At 40.1% G+C, this 17538-nt stretch overlaps 1 protein-coding gene across 4 annotated transcripts in view; it reads left to right on the top strand.

Moving 5' to 3' along the window:
* The first annotated feature begins 355 nt into the window (after positions 1-355).
* The window catches only part of LRP6 (LDL receptor related protein 6), a 187346-nt gene continuing 170163 nt past the window's right edge, over positions 356-17538 (top strand). For 3 of the 4 annotated variants that reach the window (XR_005021566.1, XM_036866848.1, XM_036866847.1), the window contains exon 1: positions 356-684. Coding sequence is in view for 2 of the 4 variants with exons in the window: in XM_036866848.1 (XP_036722743.1) it covers positions 615-684 (70 nt within the window). In the remaining 2 variants the exon portion in view is untranslated. The remainder of the gene's footprint in view (positions 685-17538) is intronic. The other variant, XM_036866849.1, reaches the window with a different exon arrangement.

Genomic DNA, 17538 nt, shown 5'->3' with positions numbered 1-17538 from the left:
GCCGGGCCGAGCCGCAGAAAGTAGTCCCGACCACGCCGTCCCCGATGTTGTTCGACGTCGCTTCACGCCCTCCGCGGGGAGGGCCGAAGGGGCCGGACCGGGAAAGAATCCCATTGGAATGCGCCGCCGGGCGGCCTTTCCCCTCCCGCCCGCCTCTGCTCGCCCCGCACGTCTCCCGGGGTCTCCCAGCCGAGGCCGTGCGCACGGCCCCCTCTCCTTTTCTGAAATGCCCGGGAGGCGGCGCCGAGGGAGGGGGCTCGCCCGCGCGCAGGGAGACCTCGGCGGCGACTCATGAAGGCGGCAGGAGGCATATCCCTGCGCCGCTGCGTGAGAGGAAGAGGCTGAATGAGGAGCTGCGCGGGGGAAGCGGGGCGCCGGGGGAGGAGGCGGCGGCATGGAAGCAGACGCTGGCGTCGCGCGAGCCCCGGGCGGAGCGGCGCGGTAGAGAGGGCGGCAGCGGCGGCGGCGGCGCGCGCGGAGCCTTGACGGGCCCCTTTCTTTCTTTTCTCTCGGGAAAGCTGGGAAGCATGAGCGTGCAGACCTGCCGCTGCGGCGGCCGCCCCGGCTCCTCGCCTCCCCCTCTTCGGGCCGCCCCTCGCCGGTGAGAGAAGCGAATGCGAGAAGGGAAGATGGGGGCCGTCCTGAGGAGCCTCCTGGCCTGCAGTTTCTGCGTGCTCCTGAAAGGTGGGGAGAAGCGGGGGAACGGGGAAGTTGGTGGGCTTTGGGGGGGGAGGGGGCCTCGTTCTGCGGTGTGGGGGTGGGGAGGGGAGGGAGGGAGGCGAAGCAGGGGAAGAGGAGCCGGGAGAGGCCTGGTCGTGGGGAAGGAGGAAGAGAGGGGCCCGGGAGAAGGGGCTGCGCGCTCGGCCCGGCCACGCTGCAGCCCCCGCCTCGCTTTGCCCACCTCGTCGGGGCAGAGCGGAGCCTCCGTCCGGCCTCCCTGGCCGGGTGACACCCCGACCCCCCGGAGCCCCATTCTGTCCGAGTGACTGAGGGTCGGTGTGTCTCTTTCTGCCTGGAGTCACCGGGGACGAGGGGCTTTGTCTGGATTTTGGCTCTCGGAACGGTGGAGCCCAAGATGCTTTCACGTTGGGCTTCTCCGTCGAAGCCCCCGCCTTTTCTGTGTCGGTCCTGGGAACTTTGAGAGCTCCCTTACTATTTTTCCAGGCCTTGTTACAACTAATAACTGGTTTCCGTTGGGAATATAATGATCGTGGGTGAGAGCACAGTTGGAAAGTGACTCCGAGGTTAAAGGTCGAGAGGTTCAGCCTTGGGAATCGCCCGGGCTTCAGGCCATAATAAAATAGAAACGTTGCCCTTGCAACTCCTGGCATTCAGGACTTGCCCCTATTTTCGGAGCATGCAAGTGCACAGTTGGCACCAAGTAGGAGAGTCATCCTTGGTGCAGAGGAGCCTGTCTTGGGACCTAAGTTATCGTCTGCTGCGCTCCCCTGGGGACTGCTTTGGCACTTTGGTAAATAACATAGGCTATTCTAGATAATTTGCTCCGAGAATCGCGTAAATTCGATGGTCCTGTGGGTTTTTGTTTTTGTTTTTTGATTGGCCTGCAAAGCTGTCACATACGCTGTGACTTTTATTTTGTGACAGTTCACTGAGGTTTTTCACTGGCCCGCAAGATTTCAACAGCTCTTCTCAAACTTATCAGTGGTGAAGTGGTAATGACTCTGATGCTATGGGGCATTTACCAGCAGAGGAATTTAAGTACCGATTGATGCCATGACTTGTAGCTTTGGTTTTGTTAAAACTCTCGCTTGTGTTCACGGTCAGTTCTTTTCGGGTACGGAACCTCTTGGGTCTAAGGAGATTTTTAGCTATTAATTTAACAGACTAAACTTTTGGTAAGCGTGCAAAGTTACTGAGGTTTCCAGAACACAATAGAAACTAATAGTCTTGTGCTATAAATGAGCCAGATATGCCATTTTTGAGTATATATTTATTTTAGATGAGGGTGATTGACATTTTTTTGGAGGAGGAATTTTTTTTCTTTAGTTACGCTTCAGGATTATTATGTCTGCCTATTGTATCTTAGTTTTACTTAATTACGACCCACTGTAAGCATATCCTAAACTATTTCCACGTGTAAACTCCAGAAAGCTAGTGCCCATTTCATTTTCATGGCAGAGAATTTAATGCAGTGTTATGTACTTGAGAGGTTTAATAAGTATATGTTTATTTTGTTATAGTATACTCCCTGTCGAAAGGGGATTTTGCTATAGCTGTGCAAAACAATTATATTTGACATAGAATATGTATATATTTTAAGACAGAAGATTAATAGAGTTAACAAATAGGAGAGTCAGCTGATGGGTTAAAGTCTTTGAGAAATTGAAATCCATAACCCGGGATGTTTCTGGTTGCCCAATTGTGTTTCTTGGAAGGGAAGGTTATGATGTAAATGCCACTTGTTTAACACCACGTTTGAGCCTAGAGTTGGGTTTATTCATTATTGGAATTGAGAGAAGTTGTACTTGAAGTAATATTGTGCAGTATGATATTGTGTAAGAAGACCTAAAAGAGTTAATAGTTTAAATTGCCTCATTTCCACTAGCAAGCAAAGTTTCCAAAAGTGAAGCTTTCATTTTAAATGTAGTCTAATAATGGTATGAGGTGGTCTTTGAATTCAGTGTACTTAACTGTGAGTATGTATTTGAACTAAAACTGTCTTTCAGTGTGAAAGATTTTTATTCATAATTTAGATTCTTTTCATTCCATGATAATGTCATCCTGTGTTAAAATGGCAATATTAGATAACCTTGGACTCCAGGGAGAAATGTGATTAATTTGTTGCATTAAGATAATGTTTCTTCACAGAAGAGTTGGAAGTTTAACATTGGGAAGATGGGATGATGGGAGAGTTTGGGAGACCTTTTGTCCTCTGGCCCTGTTAAATCAATAGCTGAAAGCCAGGGAATAATGCTGTCATTATCTGGGCTGCATCCCTATCCCTATCATCAGAGGACAAGGTGTAATGGAAAGATTTGGGAATTTCAACACCAAAATCTTGGGTTTAAAGTCCATGCTTCACTACTTAATAACTTTGTGATTCTAGTCTAGTTAGTGAGTTTCTCTGGGCCCCAGTTTCTTTACTTGTAAAATGTGGGTAGTAATACCAAGCTAATTTGCAAATTTGTTGGGTATATTAAATGAAGTACTGAATATCAAGTGATTTGCAAATGTTATTTTTTGTTATATAATTTTTGATTGTGGACGTATCCTCAAATGCTGGGGATTTGAGATTTAATTCGTATGAGATTCACAAATTCTTAAAGATAGAAGAGATCTTGATCCTTCTGATCTAACCACTTCATTTTCAAGTGGGGAAACTCAGATTCAGAGAGATTATAGCGTGATCAAGATCCTACAGCTAGTTAATGTTAGAGCAGGGATTTATTGTCCATTCTTTCAGCAATTAGGTATGGTATACCTACTATGTATCAGGCTCTGATGGTATATTGGTGAGCAAAATCGACACGGGCCCTGCTCTCATGGACCTCACGATCTAGGTTGCCATCCTTACTTCCATCCAGGTGCTGGTTAGAAAAGAGTATAGCTCTGATTTCCTAGAGGAAATATTTTTTATAAGAATATAAGTTTTGGAATACCATAAGTGTGTATAATCTGTAAATACTATGTCTAGCTTATTTTGAGAAGGCTTTGTTGTTCTATAAGAATTCTTTGTTACTTACCTTTTTTTGTTGTTATTTGTTTTGGTGGGGTGGTGGTAAATACTGTCAGCACAAGCCACTAGTGTTTCCCATCTTAAATTTTTATAAGAGTGGTCCTTGGAAAATTGTTTAGTATCAGGTATAACGAAGTCTTGGGAAGATAGAATGAATTTTGGTGTGGGAATCAGGAGAATTTGATTCTCATTCTAAGTTTGTCATTTGCTAGCTGTGTGACCTTGGATAAGTTACCTAAACTCTGTACACCTTGGTTAGGATAATGAATCCTTCTTTTGGAGGTTCTTACTTCATATTAACACACTAAGGGCTCTGAGAGGTTCTGAGGTAGAGACCAGTTTTAACTTTGTTGAATCCACTGTTTCCCAAAGTAGACAATGAATTTTTTCATAAATCCTTTTAACAGTCTGCTGAACCTTTGTTCCAAGGAACAAACGTAGAGAGAACCTGGACTCGGTAACCCTTTAAGCATTAGGTTGAGTCATGTGAATTGATATTTGATGATAATTTCTTATAGTTGAATCTGATACTTTAATCCCTTCTTACTTACTTGGCTTTAGATTTGCTCATCTGACTAGGAAATAATTTGACTGGTTATGAAACTTCAGGGTTTCAGCTCATTGTTATCATCAGGCCTAACAGTGATTTCCCATGGTTCAGTTTTTCAGAGAATTTTTCTTTTCTTTAATTGGAGGTTTTTCCATTTGCTGAACTGAAATGCTTTTCTGTGTAGTTATATGTGTTTTGACTATCAGAAAGGTTTGTCTTTTTTGAATATCAAAGAAGATTCTGTGAAGGAGTATATAAATGGAAAATATTTTATGTGAATTTATAAATTGAATATATTGGAAAAACAAGTAATACCGGTTATAGTTCTGCTTAGACCATGGGTAAGTACTCTGAGAAAATTCATTTTCATCATGGAAATTTTATTGCAAGTTGATATTCAGAGAAGAGGCTTTGTTGACAAATCAGGTTTGTCTTCCACCACTTTATGTAGCCTTGGACAAGTTACTTAGCTTTAGTTTCTTCTACTATTTCTTACTATTTCTTCTACTATTAGACGGGGATAATACCTTCCAAGATTTCTGTGAGAACTGATGGAGTGTTTGCAAAGGGATAGCACAGTGCACAGTCTGTGGACTTTGAGTAAATGGTCACTATTGTCAAGATGGCTAATTTAAAAGAAATGTTAATGCACAGGAAAGACGAGTAAAACATTTATGTTCTGGGCACTGTTTTAGACAGTAGTTTTAAACCAGTGGTTTTTGAACTTGATTCTTTGGCAACTGGAACAAACTCCGTGAAATACTTTTACTTCTGATATTTTCTATTTTGTTTTATATAAACAAGATGGCCACTATCTACTAAATTTATTTTTCCTTCTAAAGGATTGCAACTTGAACACTTTTAGGTGATTATTATAAATAAGCTAGAGAATAAGTAGTTCGGTTAATTATAATACTTATTTACTTTTTTAAAAATTGCCCATACTTATGGGCAAAATAATTTTATCAAAATATTGTCTAATTGAGAGTTTTATTATTGTGTTTGTTTATAATAATTAAAATCAGTTGATGGACTTCTCCCTGTAGGATGGGTAAATGCTATACTGAGTTCCTGCATTGTATATTTCAGTCTTTGTATGAGAGTCTTTTACATATCTTCTGTAAAAGGACTTCCTCTTAATGAATAGAACTGTGCTCCATGTGAATAACTTTGAAATTTAGTTCAGATACATGGACTAGGCAACCTAAAGAATAGGATATTTGTCTTTGAGATTATTCATTTAAAATATAATTCATCATAAATACAAGGAAAACTGTTATTTGATATTATTAGCACATGCTTTTGTTTCTCAAGCTGTTTGTGTTATTTGTGGCAGTGACTATCCTCACAAAAAAGTCATGCAGATGTGAGGCTGGAAAATACTAAAATGTGCCTGGGCTCAATTTGGTGAACATTACAGGTACTTCAATGCTGTGATCCTATTAGCTATAATGTAACTTGCTGATTTTTGTTTCTGTGATACCTTGTTTGGAAGGGCCAGGAACTTGGGGATGTGAAGTGAAATCATATTTTTAGGCAAAAAAAAAAAAAAAAAAAAGGTGAAAATTTAAATTATTAATTGACACTAGAAAGACGAATGACTGATCTAAGGCCAGATTGCTTGTACTCTGGACAGTAATTTTACATGCAGTGCTTTCTGTATGCATCTAATTTCACCTGGACCTTAATATGGTTTTGAAAATGATACCAATCACTTTTTTTTTTTTTTTTACACTAATCACTTTTGATAGGGGAAAATAAGTAACATTGTAATTTTGGAGTTTGTACATAGGTGGTTTGTCATATTACTGTAAAATAAAAACTAGTCCAGATTTAGGTAAGGAGAGACTTTATTCAAAAGGATTATTGCAAAAGGGAGAATGCTCTTCTGTAGGATCTGCAGGCATCTCAAAATAAAACACAAAAAGACTCTTCTTTTATGGACAAGGGTGAGCAGGGCTAGCAGTAACTTGGTAAGAGTGTGGGCCGAGTGGGTGAGGGTGAGCAGATTGCATGATCAAGATAGTTTAACTGGAGTTTTTTTAATTTACTGCAGTCAGTTGATGGCTTGGAATGAGCTGTTAAGGGAGCCTAAGAGCATCTGCTTGCTTAAATTTAGGGCAAGCCAAGCTTTAGGGGCTTGTGGGAAAGGAGAAAAGCCTGACTAAAGTTTGTCAAGCCAAGTCAGTGGATAAGCAAGGGTAGTTGTGAGCACTTGGTCAGTTCTGCTGTTGTTTAAAAGAAAATTTGTCAGTCTTAGGGATATGTTTTAGTCAGCTCAGGCTGCTACAACAAAAATATTATAGACTAGGTGGCTTATAAACAACAGAAATTTATTTCTTACAGTTCTGGAGGCTGGTAACCCAACAGCAGGGTGCCAGTATGGTCAGATTCTGTTGAGGATCCTCTTCCAGTTTGCAGACTGCTGACCTCTCTTTGTATCCTCACAGGGCAGAGAGAAGAGAGAGGAAGCAAGCTCTCTCTGGACTTTTATAAGGGTACTGATCCTATTCATGAGGACTCTACCCTTATGACCTCATCTAATCCTAATTACCTCCCAAAGGCCCCACCTCCTAATACATTCACATGAGGGGGAGTGGAGGGTTTCAACGTATGAATTTTGGGGGACACAGACATTCGGTCCACAAAAAAGTAGGCTAAAATCATTGTGAAGTTGGTCTCATTAGATTGGTCTGATTATTTATGTAGGTGTAGGCATTTTAGGTCTGCTTCAATGGGACTTTTTTTTTTATTTTTATTTTTTTTTAATTAATTAATTTATTTATTTATGGCTGTGTTGGGTCTTCGTTTCTGCGCGAGGGCCCTCTCCAGCTGCGGCAAGCGGGGACCACTCTTCATCGCGGTGCGCGGGCCTCCCACCATCGCGGCCTCTCTTGTTGCGGAGCACAGGCCCCAGATACGCAGGCTCAGTAATTGTGGCTCACGGGCCCAGCCGCTCCGTGGCATGTGGGATCTTCCCAGACCAGGGCTCGAACCCGTGTCCCCTGCATTGGCAGGCAGACTCTCAACCACTGCACCACCAGGGAAGCCCCAATGGGACTTTTTATAAGGAATCTTGGATTGAACTTTTAAAAGCCTCTTGAGGCCAGGAAGCCAAGTCAAGTACTCACCATTGGGTTTCACTTGCAGTACCTGTAGATTTGGGTAAATTCCTAAGGTCCCCAAAATATCCTAGGGTTCCTGGGCCTGCCTGGAATTGACCTTGCTTACTTTACCTGTAAGACTGGGAACTCTGTAAGCCAGGTACCAGTCTAGTTTTCCCAAGGGAACTGTAAGCATTGTTCCATAAAATCAATCACAGCTCCTTAAAAGTAACTGGTGGTATTAGATTAAGTGAACATGACTTTCAAATATGACATCCAGTCAAAGCCTTGGTTGCATTATAATGTTTCCAACCGGGAGGACAGACTTTTATTGAACCTATACAAATAACTATGTTGCCCTGAAAATAAGAATACTCATTTAAATAAGAGTTTTGTTTTTGAATTATGGATGAATTAGGGAGAAAAAGATAAATATTTTTATTTCTGTTTACAAAAGCATAGTCTGCTGAAATTGTCAATGAATTATAGATAGCTTAAGAGAAAAGAGAAACGAATTCCTTATATCCAGAAAATAGGACATTAAAGCATCAGCAATATTTTAAAACCCATAATCATCCTTCATCAGTTTATTCAGTCCTGTGTGATTAATTCTTGTTCTGCTAGATCTCGAGTTAACAGTCTCATGAATCCATCTGCTTCACTAGTTTTTTGGGAATCCTGACTCAGTCCACTGGTATAGTCTTGAAGTTATTTAAGTGATGCCATCAGAAGCTTGTGCCCAGGAGTTACCGGTATAGTCCTCTTTCAACAATCCTTTTTTTGTTGAAGACAAGCACTTGGCCTGTAGCTCATTTGCAGGCACTTTCAGGGAAGCATCGAAGTAAAACAAAAAACACTCTGTAGATAACAAAAGACTTAAAATGGTGGTGCTGACTTATACGGGTAGTTTTAAAAGCGAAAGATCTGATGAGAGTTTGTTATAAAAAATAATGCAGTTGGGCTTCCCTGGTGGCACAGTGGTTAAGAATCTGCCTGCCAATGCAAGGGACATGGATTCGAGCCCTATACTGGGAAGATCCCACATGCCGTGGCGCAGCAAAGCCCGTGCGCCACGACTGCTGAGCCTGCGCTCTAGAGCCCGCGAGCCACAACCACTGAGCCTGCGAGCCATAACTACTGAAGCCCGTGTGCCTAGAGCCTGTGCTCTGCAACAAGAGAAGCCACCGTGATGAGAAGCCCGCAAACCACAACGAAGAGCAGCCCCCGCTCGCCGCAACTAGAGAAAGCCCACGTGCAGCAATGAAGACCCAACGCAGCCAAAAATAAATAAAATTTAAAAATCTAAAAAAAAAAAAATGCGGTTGATGAATAAGTTTGGTTGTTTTTTTTTTTTAAATAAAATTTTTTATTTATTATTTATTTATTATTTTTATTTTTGGCTGTGTTGGGTCTTTGTTTCTGTGTGAGGGCTTTCTCCAGTTGCGGCGAGTGGGGGCCACTCTTAATCGCGGTGCGCGGGCCTCTCACTGTTGCGGCCTCTCTTGTTGCAGAGCAGAGGCTCCAGACGCTCAGGCTCAGTGGTTGTGGCTCACGGGCCCAGTTGCTCCGCGGCATGTGGGATCTTCCCAGACCAGGGTTCGAACCCGTGTCCCCTGCATTGGCAGGCAGATTCTCAACCACTGCGCCACCAGGGAAGCCCAGTTTGGTTGTTTTTATGGCGTGCAAACCAAAATAAAATCAGTCCAGAAAAGTTTTAGGCAAGATATCTATAGGCATAATGATTAACCTTATTTTAAAAAAGAGTAGCTATTACATCTGATTTATGAGTATAAGTGAATATAACTCTTGTAGAGAAAAAGACTTAAAGATATGCAGTAATCCTGAGACATAATGTGTTATGAAGCATATAGTTAGAGCATATCAAGATTATCAAGTAAAAATTTTTAGTTAAGTCTGGAATAAGTCCTAAACATCTGTATAATAAAATTCCGTAAGTAAGTTAAGTGAATCCCTGGTGGAGAACCACTCACTGGCCTACTAATAATATACTGTATTCAAATTAGAGAAATGAAATTGTGACCAAGGTAACATTAAAAAAAATCATAAAAAAGAAAAAACAAAATTATAATTGATGATTCTGTACTGTTGTTTAATATCAGACAAAGCACCACTGGGACTCAGGAAATGGAAACACATTGTGAACACTGAGGCTATTGATAAATTTCTAGGAACTTCATCCAGTTTTTGAAATAATCATATTAACATTTTACCCATACTGATTTAATCTAGGGAGGGTAAGCCTCTCTTCTGATTTGGCAGTGCTTCCCATGCAAATCATAACATTGATCAAATAAACCAGTTATTTTTAGTACCTCTCTTCTTACAAGGTGAAAGAATCCTTTGTGAACTTCCAGGGGCCCTTTGGGAAATTTTAAAGACAGTAGTAGGTGCAAAATACATCATTTAGTATTTGAATTTGAAAAGGCAGAATGTCAAAAGTTGTCAGGAGGTTTGAACATCCGATTAAATAGGATCATGGATCAGTGAGAAAAAATACCTGGCAACCTGTTTAACCAGTGTCAAAAAAATATTTTTTTAAAAGTGAACATAGGAAAGAACTTTAGCTCTTTCAAAAGTGAGAAGACTTTTAAAAATAATAAGACATGATAAAATTAACACCAAGTACAGGAAATTCTGAAAAGACACCGAATTTTTGGCTTCTAAGGAGATTGATTACTCAGAAAACAAAGAAAAACCTTTTATAACCTCTTTATTAACAGCGGATCAGAACCCAAGATAATTTTGTCATTTTAGTAGAAAACCAAATTTTAGTTTTGTACAAGTATAATGTTTGATACTGAAGCACTTTCTGAAAATCTTACAAATAAACCTGTCAAGTCTTAGCTGGCTTTGACCGTGACAAATAAAATTCTTTTTATCATCAACTTGTTATAACTTTCTCTGTCCATTCAGGTTTTGTTCTACATGTTCCTCTTTCTCATTCTGGAACACGTAGTCACTTTACTTTAGGACCGTTTTCTTTTTCCTTAAAAACACATCCTGCATATAGAGTTGTTCCTTTCTGTCATTATTTCTATTAGAGTCTCATTTACATACAAGGTTATAACTTATAATGAGAGTAACTACTATTTTACAGAGAAAACTATGAGGTGGATAGTTGTGAACTGTCTGTCATACACCAACATTTTGTAGTAGACTGGCAGAGTTTATGAATATACATCTTACAACTTCTTATAGCCACGCACTTCCAGATAGTACAACTTCTCAATGTGACAAAAATGAATATGTTCATTGATAGACTCAAATATGTGTAGCTTCTTGGTACCATGAAAATAAGAGGCAAAAACTTATATAAACTTGAAATGCTTATGCTTCAGTGTTCTGTCTTACTTAGAAATGACCTAGGTATTTGATGAATATCCATGGACTAACTTAGCATAAGTCTAAGGTTTTAAGTTACTAAAAGATTTTGGAAACTATCTTCAAGTTGGCTTATTACAAGATATAATTACTTTTGAAGTACAGTTTGTCAGAATAATGATTCAACTTGGCTAAGTACAAATGTAGATAAAATGCTAGTTTATTCTGTCAGTAAACCTGTAAAAATTTAGGAAGAACATATTCAAGTAGAATAAAAACCTATTCTTGTGTTATACTTAATGCCCATAACTCAGAAGACATAGGTGTTTTTATTAAACCAACAATATTAAACTGGTCTCATATACCAAAGATTTGCCTAAATGTATGTTAACTTGGATTTTTAAAACATTTGGGTTAGTTTCTAAGAATTTTGATTTCCTTAACTTCTGGAAATCTTAGAAATACTTTTATATGAGCACTTTTTGTTGTTATTTTAACAGCTTTATTGAGATATTCACACACCATACAATTCATCCATGTCACGTGTACAGTTCAGTAGTTTTTATTCTATTCACAGAGTTGTGCCACCATCACCACAATCAGTTTTAAAACATTTTCATCACTCCAAAAAGAACCTGTGAGCACCTATTTATCTTCAAGCTAATCAGAATAGAACTCCTTCAAGGGATTTCATAATCTAAAATTATACTTAACAATACCATCTGAAGGTAGGGAAGTATTTTATATACATATATAACATACATACATATGTACATAAAACATACAAATAGCTTATAGCGTCAGTTTGAAAGTTTCAGCTCACTGATGGTTTATGTAGAAGAGCTAGTTCTTATCCTTCCTTTATCTTTGTGTTTCTGGCAGATAGGGCAGGTTGAGGTTACCTACCCAGTCACTATGAAGGCTAAAGTCTTCCCACCATTATTTGTGGAGGAGACTTTTCAGATTTTCTTTGCCCTGACGTGTAACCTTAAGGAGGCTGTGGACTACATTTTGAGTGAGGGCCCAAAGAGAGACCAAGGGCTGTCTGGGTGTCTCAGAAGCTCATTTGAGTGGATAAAAGATCCAGCCTGTTTCCAATTTGTATTTTTAACTTCAGGTCCCTGAGCCCCTCATGAGTCCCTAGGGGGGAAAAGGGAACCTTAAAGTGCTAGTGACTACAGGGAATTGAGGGGTTGGAGTGAGAAGGGAAAAGTCTGACAGGGTGGATAGAGGGGTGGAGGAGATTGGGGTATTAAAGGAGGATAGATAAAGGATTTAAGGGAAGGTTGAGGTTGGTAAAATGGAGGAAGGAAGAGAGATGGTGATGGGAAAGGAGAGGTTTTAGGGAGATCCCGTTTCCCAAGGAGGACATTGAAGTTCTAAATTGTCTTTAGTAAAATTTTGCTATTTTTGAAGATACTGGACTGAATTAGTGCTGTAATGGTGAAGCATGTGGTCAGTGGGAGAAGACGGAGGGTGCTCAATAGAGTGACAATTACCTGTTGGATTAGATAATTAAACAAGACATAAGAATTTTTTTTTCTTTATCTTTTTTTTTTTTTTACATCTTTATTAGAGTATAATATTAGCTATACATATATCCCCATATCTCCTCCCTCTTGCATCTCCCTTGCACCCTCCCTATCCCACCCCTCTAGGTGGTCAAAAGCACCCAGCTGATCTCCCTGTGCTATGCGGCTGCTTCCCACTAGCTGTCTATTTTCCATTTGGTAATATATGTAAGTCCATGCCACTCTCTCACTTTGCCCCAGCTTACCCTTCCTCCTCCCTGTGTCCTCAAGTCCATTTTCTAAGTCTGCATCTTTATTCCTGTCCTGCCCCTAGGTTCTTCATAACCATTTTTTTTAAATTCCATATATATGTGTTAGCATACGGTGTTTGTTCTTCTTTTTCTGACTTACTTCACTCTGTATGACAGACTCTAGGTCCATCCACCTCACTACAGATAACTCCATTTTGTTTCTTTTTATGGCTGAGTAATATTCCATGGTATATATGTGCCACATCTTCTTTATCCATTCATCTGTCGATGGACACTTAGGTTGCTTCCATGTCCTGGCTATTGTAAATAGAGCTGCAGTGAACATTGTGGTACATGACTCTTTTTGAATTATGGTTTTCTCAGGGTATATGCCCAGTGGTGGGATTGCTGGGTCGTATGGTAGTTCTATTTTTAGTTTTTTAAGGAACCTCCATACTGTTCTCCATAGTGGCTGTATCAATTTACATTCCCACCAACAGTGCAGGAGGGTTCCCTTTTCTCCACACCATCTCCAGCATTTATTGTTTGTAGATTTTTTGATGATGAAGATATAAGAATTTAAAGGAGCTGGGAAAGGGTATTCCCTTGTGAAGAGCCCAGGAAATTCCCTTGTGTAATCTCCATTATAGGAGTTAGGGAAGTTAGAAGAGGCCTCACAGAAGAGTTGGGAATATTCCGCCTCAAGAGTTAGGGTGTGATTGTCTACTCAGAGAGTCAAAGAAAAAAATTATTTGCTGGAAAATATCAAGGTAACTTCTTACCATGTTGCAACAGATAAGATGTCTGCAGCACTGGTTAAAGAGTTGAACTCAAGGAAAGATCCCTGAATCTCTGAGCAGGAAAGGAGTTTAAATGACTCACAAAGTGTCATTATTGAGGTGGGGATGGCACGGGTCCATAGGTGAGGTCAATACCCATCCAAGTCATGTCACTCACTATACAGATGTCAAATACAAATAAATTCCTGCTTGGTAAGGCGAGTCTTTATTCAAAAAGACTTTTGCAATAAGGAGAATGACCACAGGGTATGCAGGTATCTCAGAATCAAACCCAAAAAGGCTTTACTCTTATATGTAGAAATGAATAGTGCCAGCAGGATCTTTGTGGGAAAGTGGGACAAGTGGGTAGAGGTTAGCAGATGACATGACCAGGGCAGTTTTAACAGGAGATTTTTTTGAGTGTATGGTCAGCTGATACTTCAAATGAGTCCTTAAGAGAGGATGTTCTGGATTGGCTTGCTTAAGGTTAGAGCTAGCCGAAGTTTAGGGCCCAGAAGCCTGACTAATCTGGGCAGGCCAAGTCAATGTGTAAGTTGGGCATTTGTATGCATTTGGCCAGTACTTAATGTAAAATCCTTTAGGGTTTATGACAAGTATGTTTTTAGATCAGGTTCTAAAAAATTCCTTTTAAATATTAATAAATGTTTTTTATATGACCGTCATACAGTGAACTGTGTTAGGGATTCCCCAAATTAGTTAAAAGGTATGGCTCCTGTTCCCAAGTGGCAGAGGTCCTAGTTGAAGAAGGAAATATACCTAAAAAAATGCTAATATGAAATAAGTGGTGAAGACTGTAAGGGTGCAAAGAAGGAAAGCTGAGGCAATTGGAAAGATTCTTGGAATAGATAAGGTTTGAATCTGGCCTTGAAGGATTTGCTTGCTGGATAAGGTTAGAGAAATACGGAGCGTGCAGGAAAATGAATACACTGTGGTGATGGAGTATGATGTGCTCACAGTTGATGTGTTAAAAACTAGTTTGTATGACGCAGAGACTATAAAAGGTAAGTTAGAGTCATAGGTAGAAAGCACCCGGTGGAGGCCTGAGGTATTGAGGCTTTTTAATTTTAGGCACAGGAGATCAGAAACCTTTTTGAGTTGGATAAAGTAGAAGTATTGGAAGTAGAAAAGGGAAGGGAGAGTGTTGAGATCATTTACTATTGAGGTAGTTTAGGCATGAGGTTATGAAGGTCTAGAGTAGGATAGTGGTTCTAAAAAAGGGAAAAGAAGAGGCAGATTTAAGGACATGCTAAAGCGAGAATCAACAAGACAGTGAGTGATTGGCAGACGGGGGGGGGGGGGGAAAGGTGGGTGTCAAGGATGGCTCCGTGGCGCACCAGTAGGATTAGGAAAATTGTGGTACCATTGACTCTTGAGGATTTTCTTTGGGGGAAAGGTGATGAATTTAATTTTATGGCCGGAAGAGACGGCCAACTTAGATAATTTTCTCATCTACACTCTGTGTTGTCCCCTAAGTAAGAGAGTGTAGAAGAGAAGATTATCCAAGTTCACCTGGTCAACCAGCAACTCTGTTCAGGTAATTTTCAAGTCATCATCTCCAGCCTAAGCTTCAGTTCTATACATATAACTTCTTGTTGGCCATCTCACTATCCTGTTTCTTGAATCTCCAATGGCTCCTGCCAGGTCCCTGCTCTCAAAAAACTTAGTTTTAATAAAGCTAACCTTGCTACCACCAAGAGAATAATTATATTAATCACAAAACCTTACAGTATTGGTATACACTTCATATAACCACCCATTAGCTATTAACTCCTTTAGTCTAACTTCCCACCTAGCACTCAGCTGAAACTGCTTTCTCCAAGTCTTCATAACCAAATCCAACTGGCCTTTTCTCAGTCCTTATTCTTCTCTGCAGCATTCAAAAATGTTGACCATATCCCCACCTATGTACAATGTTCTGCATACTATACTATACTATTATTCCTCTGATCGTGCTTCATCTGCCTTTTAGTTTCAAATCTTCCCTCCCACTTACCAAACATAGGTATAGACTAAGAAAGGAGGAAGCGCAACTTGTCATTTGAGACTGAGGACAAAATAGAGGAGGATGGGTAGGATATAAAGAGATTTTTGAGAAGTTTAAAGTAATTTGTTGGGGATGTATGACATTTACCTTGCTTCCTGCTTCACTGAGATTATTTTGTGAAGATGATCTGGGATGAAGGATTCAAAGCATGGAATTTGTCTTCAGGAAAGCAGAAAAAGTTTAGAAAGGCACTAGGGAAAGATTGGTAGAAAGTTAATAAAGGAAAATAAGGATTTCTAAGCACCTGTGAAGGTTCACTAAAGAGATATGATGGTGGTTATTTGGGTTATCTGGGTATTAAGTCTGAAGGTAAGTGCTTTGGAGTGGAAGATACTGAGTGCATGGCACATACGCTACAACTAGGGGCAAGTGTGTCTGGATCCAGTGTATTTCTTTAGTAGATTAAAACAGTATTACAAGTCAAATTATACCTTTCAGATGTCCCATTTAATACACTGCTAAGTAGATATTGGTGACAATATTGTAGAAAGTATTGAAGTATCAGAAGGGTGGTTGGACAGGATGAACTCCGGGATTTCTTTTTAATAGTGTGTATAGGGTTATGTATAGTCCTTTAGAAATCCTCAATTATAATCACTACTGCTAACTTAAATTAACTTGTACACACTCACCCACCCACCCCCCTCCCCTTTTTTTTTTTTTTTGTACTCTTAAGGCTTGTGAGGCCTTAAATGACCAGAAAGGTTCTTTGGATTTTGTAGACCACATATTTAGTAGAAATGTTAATGTTTGACTTGAAAGCCATAAAAGACATTTAGCTGCCACTTAATGCCATATACAGATTTGGTATAGTTTTCCAAGGAAAGTGCCATAAAGAAAGGTGCCCAATAAATATCAGATTATTATCACTCTTGGATTTTAAATTGTAAATGCTCTGGGGCTATTTCTTAGCCTTGTGCAGCACTTAACATTGTACCCTTAACTAATATTGACCTTTCTTCTGATTTTTATAATTGGCGCATAATATGAGGGGTTCAGTATAAGATAGTGCAGTGAACACTATGTGGACTGATAAATCAGTGTGATGTATGAAGGCCTGAAATGAGCTAAAAGTGAATCTGTGAGGGAAATTTACTAATTTGCCAATAGCAGCTGTAGGTACGCAGAATAAGCAGAAAGGGCTCTTAGTCACTTTTTTTTTTAAAAATAAATTTATTTATTTTAATTTTTATTTATTTTTGGTTGCATTGGGTCTTTGCTGCTGTGCGCGGGCTTTCTCTAGTTGTGGCGAGCGGGGGCTACTCTTCGTTGCGGTGCGCGGGCTTCTAATTGCAGTGGCTTCTCTTTCTGCGGAGCACGGGCTCTAGGCGCGTGGGCTTCAGTAGTTGTCGCACGCGGGCTCAGTAGTTGTGGCGCACGGGCTTAGTTGCTCCACAGCATGTGTAGTTGCTCCGCAGCATGTGGGATCTTCCCAGACCAGGGCTCGAACCCGTGTCCCCTGCGTTGGCAGGCGAATTCTTTACCACTGCGCCACCAGGGAAGCCCTCTTAGTCACTTTTTTAAAAAGCTGTCCGCCCATCTGTTTTTGACTAAGAAAGTTGGACTTAAGCTTAGTTAGAAGGGAAGTTCATGTTGTGCTTACTGATGAAAATAGTGGACTTAATAACTCCATTTGGCAGACAAAACCCATAAACTGGCTTAAACATCACTTTTTTCTTTACTGTTTTTGAGCACCTTAATTTTTTTAAAAATTAGTTTCTTAAAGAGGGGAGTGGTTAGTTTTCAGTGGCACTTGGTCTTGGCTTTGGATGACTGTTTTAGATCTTTAGTAAGTAATTGTGAGAGAAGATCATGTAGATTATTGCATCGTAACTCTGGTCTTATTTTTGCTGCCTCGTCTGTGTTCTTCATCTCAGCCTCTAGATCTGTGCTATCCATACGACCACTTGTCTACTTAAATTTAAATGAATTAAGATTAAATAAAATTAAAAATTTATTTTCTTAGTCATACTAGCCATCTTTTAAGTGCTCCGTAGCCACATGTGGCCAGTGGCTATTGTATTGCACAGTGGAGAGAACACTTCTATCATCATAGAAATTTCTGTTGGATAGTGGTGCTCTAGATCTTTAATTACTGTTGATACCAGGAAAGTAGATGTCAAAAGCTTGGAATAAATGCTTTAAAAAAACCAAAACCCGTATTTTGGGTTAAAAAAAAAAAAAAAAAGCATTTATACTACTTCAGTCCTAACAGCTTCAGCTTTCTCAGAGTTAAATA

The sequence above is a fragment of the Balaenoptera musculus genome, chromosome 10 (genome assembly GCF_009873245.2).
Source record: "Balaenoptera musculus isolate JJ_BM4_2016_0621 chromosome 10, mBalMus1.pri.v3, whole genome shotgun sequence".
NCBI classification, from domain to species: Eukaryota; Metazoa; Chordata; class Mammalia; order Artiodactyla; family Balaenopteridae; genus Balaenoptera; species Balaenoptera musculus.
Note: the sequence above shows the minus strand (reverse complement) of the source record. Positions and strands in the feature narration are given on the sequence as shown.